General features: G+C 37.3%; 1 protein-coding gene across 1 annotated transcript in view; it reads left to right on the top strand.

Moving 5' to 3' along the window:
* The window catches only part of DLG1 (discs large MAGUK scaffold protein 1), a 177,892-nt gene that overhangs the window by 113,901 nt on the left and 53,842 nt on the right, over positions 1-10,149 (top strand). The window contains exon 11 of the mRNA XM_009282414.1: positions 2,608-2,752. Within this exon, the coding sequence (XP_009280689.1) occupies positions 2,608-2,752 (145 nt within the window). The remainder of the gene's footprint in view (positions 1-2,607; positions 2,753-10,149) is intronic.

The following is a 10,149-nucleotide window of genomic DNA, read 5'->3' as shown; positions in this document are numbered from 1 at the left end:
TTCTTTTAATGGTCATTCACTTTTAGGCCCAGTAGGGGCATGATTCACTTTGTGGTTAAGCTGCCTGCTGGTGGAGTGTTATTTCATAAAAATCGGTAAAGAAAATTGATATTGCCGGGCAATCAATGATAAAAATTAAATCTGCAGTGTTCAACACCATCTCATCAGGAAATCTGAAATCTGTTCCTCAGCACAATGTTTCATGCAAAACCTGTATTAATCAGCCTGTTTATTTCTGATGCCTGCTATTATTTTTCTGGGATCTGAGTGACGGGTATGTAAATCAGCCTACAATGGGATTGTTTCTCATCTCAAAAAAGAAGAATGGAAAGGAACTCCATGTACTGGTGGCTGGCCAGCCTGTAGTGAAACTGCTGCTTATATTGGATTTCAGTGTTTGTAATGCTTTTGAATGGCTGTTTTTTAAAAAAAACTTAAAAGACTTCAAAGCTGAATTTTCTATGCACAGAGTAAAAATAACTTTCAACTTCCTTAAATTCCATCTGGAAATCTAGTTGTCCAGCTAGAAAAACAAGAGCCAGAGCCAGGAATTTCTGAATGAATTTCTGAATTGTAAACTCAACTCTTGTTAGGTGTAATTGCTCCACCCTCCTACATCTACCAGGCAGTACCTGCTTCTGTAAGAGCTCTGAGTACATCTGTACTCAGAGTACATGACAGCAGAATGTGTGCTCTTTTGCTCTTTGAACAGCAAGAAAGTGACTCTAAATGTTTAGTGCAGAGTTTCCCACCTGTGAAAAGACTTTTTGGATGAGTTTGCCACTTAAGAATACAGAGCTGGGAAAACTTAAGCTACTTAAAGATAAAGGATCCTGGGGATTATCCCTTTATCTAAAGAATCCTGCTTTTTTTTGAAGTATTAGGAATGGGATCTTGGTGTTACAGTGGATAGTTCTGTGAAATCAGCTCAAGACATGGGCAAATCCTCACATGACAATTGGGAGGAAAAAAAAGAGAGAATATATTATGTTTACTATTAACTGCACAATAAATATACACTTTCATATGCCATGCAAATTCACAAACCCAAAGATCCAGCTGCTTGATGACAGTGCTGTTGATATTTGATGTTTTTAACTTTTAAAATCAGCATCATAGGAAGTGTTTTGATTACAGGACTTCCCCACAATGTAAGGGCACTGGACAGCTTCCTTTTAATGGCGAACTGCTTTTCAGAGTTATAATTTGTCACCTGTACAAGAAAATTTCATGCTAACTTGCTTATATTGTAAAATATATGGAAGGTTTTAAGGAATTTTTGTTACAAATACCTAACTTTTGAGACAGATTACTTTGACCAGTATTACTTTATCCATTAAAAAAAATTGCCTGACAGAATTAAATAAAATAGCTTTGTATTAATATCAGATACTGTTTTGGGGATGCAAGGAGCATATGCAGTATGCTATTGGATATAGTAATTACAATTTCCTGATTTATTGTCGCTGTAATCATTCCCTCAGTTCATTAAGTTAGGAAAGAAGTGAGTAAAATGTCATCTATAATATCTTCTGATTAGCTGAATTTCACTTAGTCAAAGCTTTAGTCGCTACTGTAGAGATAAGCTCCCATATTTTGCAGAATGTAACTTTCTGTCTGTGTGTTTAGGTTTTACTGCAATTAGCAATGCACTGCAAAATGACTTGTCAGTCATCAGGAGTGGTAGCAGTTTAAATCTGTTTTGAAAAAAAAATATCAGAGGCATTCAGAAAACTTTTAGGAAACTCTTAGAAAATACATATGGAAAGAATATATTTAAGCAGTAGAGTTTTTCCCCCCACAAATAACAGAATTGACAAGGCCCAATTGTTTTTACACGGTATATAAAGTTAAGTAATCAAACAGAGGAAAGTGTCTTTGGTCCGTCAGGTTCAGTGCGGTACAAGCCTTATTTCCCACGTTGCCTGGAATTATCTGCAGAAGTTACTTCTCTCTTCAAAATATGGAAGAGAGGGTCAGCAACTCAATTCAGTAAGGCTTTATGAGAGATACTAATTATTAAAGGATTTCTTAATTTTTTTTTTAACTGAAGTGCTAGCGTTTCACCTTAGTAGCAATAGTTTAAAAAATCTGTTTCCTGTAAAGTTAAACTAGTTCTTGTTACTTCGCATGTAAATCAGTCAGTCACTTTGGGATCTTCCCCAGTTTTGATCCCTACTTTTGACCTCTTGCGAGAATATGTTGGCCTATTATAATGTCTAGAACTGAGAAGATCATGTAGGATTTATTCTGACTACAAGAAACTGTCTTCTATTCAATGCCTGCAATAACATACTGTGTCAGTGCTGTGAGTGTGCATTCTTATGGCATTTTGAGTGTCATACTTGTCCCGTTAGTTTTCCAAAGTCATGCGTGCCTTCTTTACAGTGTTACAGTCAATACAGTTTATTATAATCTTTTGAGGAAAGACTTGCCTTCCTTATATTTCACAGCACTACAAAGCATCTTTTATATAACCAATTATGTCTGTGGCACATGAATCCCAATAAAAACTCTCAATGCCAGAGTGCTCCAGCAGCTTTCAGTGAGTCTTATGAAAATGTACGTTTTTCTGTGTTGAGAATTTGTTTACTTTTTTATCTTTAGGTGAACAGTGTTTGCTTAGAAGAAGTTACTCATGAAGAAGCAGTGACTGCCTTAAAAAACACAGCTGACTTTGTTTATCTGAAAGTTGCAAAACCCACCAGCATGTTCATGAACGACAGTTATGCCCCTCCTGACATCACAAACTGTAAGTTCAGCTTATCTTTGTGATTTAATTATTTTTCTCTTTAAGGCTTTAATATACCCCATTTTTAGTATTTTAACAGCTTCAAGCTTTTTAAAATTACACAGTGTGAAAATCTAAGAAAGCTGATTAATCAGGAAAATTATATGCTAAACAGAATAACATCCTGTATCTTGTGTACTGAAAAGACAGCAACAATGAGGCTCTTAGTGTGTTTCCATGACTGATGTGGCCTTGTCCTAGTGACTCAGTGTTTCTGATCACTTGCTGATGAGTACAAGGAAAACACGTGCCTCCTTCTCCTGGAGGCTGTGAAGAGTAAAAAACAATGCACTGCGTAGATGTTCAGTGTCCTGTGAACTGAGCAAAAGACAATACTGTTTCAGGTAGAGGTTAGTGATGTTCTGACTCCCCCCCCCCCCCCCAGTTTTCCTGCTTTTTCATGAGCTGCATGTATTTGAACAAACTAGACTGGGAGGAGGCAGAGGTCTTTACCTCTGATGCCTGCCTGCAAATGTATTGCGAAATTCCATGTCAGCTTACTTGAAATCTTACTTCAGTTCTGGCATAATTGTTGATAATTCATGTGGAAAAACGGTGAATGCTATATTGAAAATAGCTAGACGAATTTCTTGTTTACGTAAGGGTACTACTTACAGGAGTCTTTTTCGAAGTCAAATGTCTAAATCCAGAAAGTTCAGGGTTGAACTACAATGTAAAGAAAAATTTGAATTTAATGTACCGTTTCTTCAAGAGGGATGTTACCATTTAGTGTTTAGAGAAAGGGATGAGAATGATATAACTGTATCTTTCCAAGACTGAATAGATGAACTTTTCTGGATGACCAGTTTTACTCATCTTGTCACATAAAACAGTTCTGGGGGAGAGTTATTTTAGGTTTTTTGGGGTTTGGATTTTTTTTCCCCTTTTCCTGCTTTTAGATACAAGTAATTGATATCTAGCACTGATCTGTTCAGATACTACTTCATATGAAAAAAGGAGCACTTCTGGACTAAAAAGCCACTGATGTAGTCTAAAACAGTATGTAAAGAACAACAACAAAAATGCAGCATAACAAAGGACTGAAGTACCTTGTAAGCCCATCATTTATTGGAAATAGCTACAGTATTAAATCTGTTGGTAAGCTTATTGAATTACAATTCGGAGCTAATTAGATTTTGTCTTCACTGTCTTATTAGAAGGATGTTCTTGAAGGCTCTATTCTTTGACATAAAACTGATTTTCAGCCTTCGCTTATTTATCCCTAGCTTTATACTCATATATATGGTTAGAAAGCAGCCATTTTCCCTTATGGTATCTAGTTTGTCCAATAATTCAACCTTTCCCACTGTTTCCTTGGAAGGCAGACTTCTTTTTCTCTCTCCGTTGTAACTGACCTCTTCATGTTTCACCCTGAATTCAGATTTTCTGGAACAGAGGTAATCTGGTTTGTACGTAGTGTTCCTGGTAGTGTTGCAGTAATGCAATTGCACTGCTGTGGATGATGATGTGATAAACATAGAAATATCTATTACTACTGTGTCTTGACTCAATCATTGGGATATTTACTTTATGAATCTTTTGTGGGGGCAAAGGCAAAGCCTCAAGAAAGTTTGGGGAGAGGAAGGTAGAGAAGGAGCTGGTTTCTGATAATTTGCCCAATCCTAGTAATTCAGTGATATCCTGATATTGGCAGAAGTCATACTTATTAACTCTTGCTCAGTGCCCCTGATTATTAAAAAACAGCTTGGTATAAGGCTTAAATGGAAAAGAACAAAGCACTATAGCAATTTAGAGGACTGGCTATCTCTTTTGGGAGGAAAACTGAACTGAAACTGTTCAGTTTGTGTGAGTGGAGGAAGGAACCTGTAGTAGGATTTGACAAACCTACTCCTTTACTAGGCAACCATAAAGGAATGGTTGGATATAAATGCAGATTCTCATTTTAAATTTTTGTGTGTTTTGGTACTGTTCATTAAATCATACTTTGATCTTAAAAAGACTGTCTGTAGACTCAAAGTTAAGAACAGAGACACCAAACTCAGCGCGGCTGATTCTCAGTACTGTAGTTCAGTAGTTTGGTTTTACGTATGTGAGATAAGACTGCTGAGAGTCTTATTCAAAGCAGCAGTCAGATTTCCTCTGACTACAAATTGGTGTTCTCCTTTGGGTGATTATTTTGTTTTTATATTCACATTATCTGTATCAATATGTACTTTTAAAGGAATGTTTGCTCTAGCACTATGCATAAGGGCATGCTGTTGGCCCTCATGCAGCGAATTAATTTCTCTCAAATGGTGGATGAGCTGGAGACTCAGTTCATTGACGTTAATTACATCATAACATAGAGCCATAAAAGAGACAGTGGTATCTTCAAGAATGCTTTCCTACCATGTCTGTTGGCTCTTCAGGAAAGTTCTGTCAAGGGTAATTCCACACGATTGCCATGATGGTGTGCACTGCCATCTTGCCTTGAGTCCTTATTTCCCATTATACATGACTTAGTCTCACATCCATTTTCTGGAGGTAAATGACCCACTGCCATCTTGCCTTGAGTCCTTATTTCCCATTATACATGACTTACCTCCAGAAAATGGATGTGAGACTAAATGACCTGGCCACACATGTAGGCCCTCTTTCATCCCATTACTGTCCTCCTTCCCAAGCTTCTCTACCGTTTGGCTGCTCTCCCTGTAAGTGGGACCTGAGAGAGACAGTGGCATTCTGTGCAGCCCAGTATCCTGTCCTTTGTGTGTAGTGGCACTTCTGTCCACTGAGAAGTGAAAAGCCAATCTCCTGAGCTGTCATGCTCCTCAAGCTCCAGAAGCTTCTGGGAACCAGGAGCATTTTGAAAAAATCACAAAAGATTTCTCAGATTCCAGGTGTTTGTATTCTGTCCTTTAGTGACCTTTGACAAGGTTTGTGGGCTAAAGTGCTGTCTGTACTTTGGAGTAGATTTTCTGGGTTTCATTTCATTTAGCTGCAGTTTTAGCATTCAGTTCTCTGTCTGAAGTTATTCTGGTTTTTTACGCTGTTTGTGGTAGACTTCTGTTAACAGTTAACCAAAGAACATTATTCTACAAAGTGCTGGGTCCTTTGATGTAACTTCAGTCTGTTTCTTTTTCTTACAACAGGAAAGCCTTTCCTAGCCAACACTTCATATGCTTGTGTGTCTCTGTTGATCAAAGTGCAGCTGGCTGTTACTGCAACAGCTGGCTGTTACTGCAGCTGTCATGGAGACTCTGGATCTACTGCCTGAATTTTGCACACAAAATAGATCCTAAGGTCTTGCCTGAGGTGTTTAATGACGTAATTCAAGGAAATCAGTTTAGCCTTTTCCTAAGTCTTTCACTTACCAGAAACAACTGCACATGGCTAAAATGCTAGATGCTATTTTTGTAATACGGGGCAGAACAAAAGGTTTTTCGGGACTCCTCAATATTTTCACATTTACAATGGAAATTTCAAAGGGAGTTGCCAATCTCCTCGAAGGCTGTTGCTTCTTTATAAAGGAGTACTATAACTTTGCAACTAGAAAGCCTCCACTTTGCATAAGGAGCTGCTCAAGTAGATAGAACCCATACCAAAAAAGTGGTGGCTCCTGTACATAGTATTTTAGAAGCTGATGTTTTCAGGGCCACCATTTCAAGGTTTGTTTGCACCTTCATTCTCGTCTCAGATGAGACCTCCAAAAGTGATGCTGCATTTGGCAGAGCAGTACCTGGCTCAGGAGCTTCAGGTTGGGGACTCTGAAGAGCTTTTCCCAAATGACAGATATTAAAGAGGTATTTTCTAGAATCACCTGGATTGTGAGTGAGTGAGTGTTAAAACAGTTACCAATCTTCCTTCTTTACCTACTCACCTGCAGCTGTTTTGAGACATGTATTTGCAATCCTCCTTTCTATTTCTGTCCATCAGAATCCTCTTATCCAGGTTCTTAGGGGTTCAGGCCCATCATAAAGGAGAAGTAATACATACTATTCCTTCTACTACAGAATCTCTTTAATTCACAGAGAGGCTGCTTGTGGACATGCCCGTTACACATGATGTTAAGGTAGAAACCCTGTCTGCTACCTGAGTATATACATAGACTGCTCACTGCCCAGAACTCCCCTTGTTTTTTTATTTTATTTGTGTAGTTTTTTTTTAAACACTCATTTTATCAGAAACATCTAAAAGCACAGTGCACAGTACTTGCCGGCTTGGTATCTGTACTGTCTGCAGAACACGCAGTAGATTGCTCATTGTGCTAACTTTTGTGAACACAGTAATTAATTCAAAAGTCCACAAAACACCAAATTCAGAATTTGACTGTCTTTAAGACTTTCTCTCTGGAACTGGTCTAGTTTAGTTACAGGGCTGCCTCACTTTCCTTGGTGATAGAGATGTAAAATGCAGAGCTAAGGATTCTGAAAAACTGTTTGAGAACGAGGTTCACAAATTTCAGTATCTAGGTTTTCTGCAAAATCTGTTTTTAGAACTCCTGTAGTAAGAGTACCAGCCACACAATAGTACGGTCTTGTCAGGTGGTCTGATGGCGCAAAATATGGGACAAAGTAAGTTAGCATCCATATAGATAATTAAATCATTTGATATTTCTTTGGGGTAGTATGTTTGTATCAAGGCACATTTGATCAAGAGGTTTCTGAGATTCTGAATTATGGCATTTTTTATTGAGAAGAGTACAGATCCTGCCAACATAATTCTTTGTGCATCTGGGGCTGAAAAGTTGACCTCCATCATTTGATATTTATCAGAGTGAGTGAATGGCTTCCGGCTGCCTGTGGGGGAAGTTAATGTTGAAAATCTTGTTAAAGAAGAGTTGGGGTTGTCTGAGACCACAGCATTTAGCAGGGAATGAATGTGGAAAAAATAGCTCATAGTTATGTGCTGTAGTTCTAGAGACTTGTACTGTGAGCAGTGAAAGCTTGACCACAGCCCTTGACAGTGTGGAATAGTTGGTTGCTATGCCTGTTTCTATCGCTTCTGTGAGGTTTTTCTTTTAACCCTTGAGTTTAAACAGTTACTTTACAGTGATCTCCATTTTCTGACTCAAGAAGAATGCAATTATGAAAGATTGTTCTTTCTGAGCACATTGCCATTTGAGTACTGTTCTCCTGTGTGGCACCCAGTCTCTGAGGCACTGAAATGTGAGAACTTCCAGTATAGGAAACACAGAAATTCAACAAAAAAACTTATGTTCCTTGCATGCAGAGGAACAGCAGCACTGTAGGTGGTATGGTCCTGTGGACCGATGCCACCCAGCTGGCTAACACCATTGGCAGCTAAACTGATTCGTGTGTTTAATAATTATAGCTATTAGTACAGGCCTCCTTTGAAGACATTATTAATGATGCATTTTTTGCTTCTAGTCAATTTTAAAGTGTTTGTCCTGTGTGTGTGTGTGTGCATTGCTACAGTATTTCCACCCTGGACTGAGAAATAAAATACTGCAAGGTAGGGAATAATCAGTTTCCTCACTAGAGACATAAATGCCTTATCGTTCCTTAAATGGCATAAATACGGGAAGAGAAGAATGTGTAATGACAGTAAATTACAATAAAGTTTTAATTTTATTTCCCATTTTAGAGATTGTACGTGTGATTGGTGTCCTCAGTTTGCAGATAATAAGGAAATAATAGGAAATCTTCCATTTTCTTTTTGTGTAGAACTCTTTTATGTCAAGGGGGGGTGGATTTGGAAATGCAATTTCTCCTTAAGAATCTTTGACTTTTCCTGTCAAAGCAAGTTCATTTTATGCATGTAATTTTCTGTTCATCCAAAACACAGTTCCTTTATCAGTTACATCAGTAATAATGCTTACTTAGAAGTTTAGACCTGATTTAGGATTCAGAAAGTGATGGCTTGCCTTTTATTTCTCTCATGTTCATCATGAATATTCTTCAGGTATAATCTCCAGCTAAAACAGTTTTAGGAAAGGCGCAGGCACGTTTTCTTCCAGGAACTCCATAGAGAGCTTTTTTATGCCTTGTAGGTTTGCTTCTCTAGTGCTGAGAATACCAGCCTTGAAAAAGGACCTGACTTTTCTAAGCAAGTACCATATGTAGAACTTTATTATTTCAGACCTGTGGACTGTTCCACATCAGCACTGGCTACATCCTTTATAAACTGTTCTTTTGCTTGATAACTGAGTTTTAGTTACATGGTGAAAGGATATAAAATTAAAAAAAAAAAAAAAAAAAAAAATAAAAAAAAAAAAAAAAAAAAGAATATGTGACAGCATTAGTTGGTATCTCTGTTTCTGAACATTACGCAGTTAAAAGCTTTAGGAACCTTAAAAATCAAATTAAAAGCACTGTAAGTCATGAAAAATCTGTTTATTTCCTATAAAATATGCATCTTAATAGCTGCCACTGACTTGTCAAAAGCAATTGTAAATTCATTTTGTGAAATGAGAAGATTTAGTGCATGAATTAAAAGCTTTAGGAACCTTAAAAATCAAATTAAAAGCACTGTAAGTCATGAAAAATCTGTTTATTTCCTATAAAATATGCATCTTAATAGCTGCCACTGACTTGTCAAAAGCAATTGTAAATTCATTTTGTGAAATGAGAAGATTTAGTGCATGAACAGAATGTACAGAGCTGCTATACTGTGCTACAGTTGTCCAGGTTTTTTTAATCAAAACCCATTTTCCACTAATTGGAAAAGAGCTCATGAAGTCTGCATTCCATTTTTTTGTGCTTTATATGTAAAATTTACTGAGGAAAAACAAAATAACTGTGTTTATGTTTTTGTGCTTTATCTGTAAAATTTTCTGAGGAAAAACAAAATAACTGTATTTATGTACAACAGTAACTTTTTTAAAGTATCACTTGCTTTAAACAAAAAGTGTGTACAGTGACATGGAAATACAGTTTTTGTATTAATATATATATATATTATTTTCCATTGAAAAGTAAATATTGCTGTATGGTTTGGTAATCATTGTGAAAATCTGTTGCCAAAACTCTAGTGTGGCTAAAAAACAAGTTTTGAAATTGACAGTAAACTGTCCAAATCTGTTCCCAGTGCATAGAAGCTACATATTGTGCTGGGGCACGTGCTGGGATCTATAGTCTTTGAATCCTTGCATGGAGCAGAGGATGAAGGTGCAATGTACATGTGTTACAGCTGTTCTACAAAATGGTTTTAGGAGTCATGTGTCTTGAACAACTCCTAATTATTAGGGAATTCTCAAACATGAATGCTTTTGTTGATGACTTGGTTTTAGCAAAAGCAGTGTTCTCTTTGCTGTAGACCTCATGAAGCTAACTTGAGGAAGCTTCCTTTTGTCTGTGTTGTAGAAGGGGACAGGCTACCTCTTGCACTCAGATGCTGATTTTTGCTGAAACCACTTGTGAATCCAGAGTTGCAATGTCCAAAAATTCTGCACAGTC

Source organism: Aptenodytes forsteri, unplaced genomic scaffold, assembly GCF_000699145.1.
Source record: "Aptenodytes forsteri isolate BGI_AS27 unplaced genomic scaffold, ASM69914v1 Scaffold404, whole genome shotgun sequence".
Taxonomy (NCBI): Eukaryota; Metazoa; Chordata; class Aves; order Sphenisciformes; family Spheniscidae; genus Aptenodytes; species Aptenodytes forsteri.
This window is presented reverse-complemented; position numbering and strand designations above follow the sequence as displayed.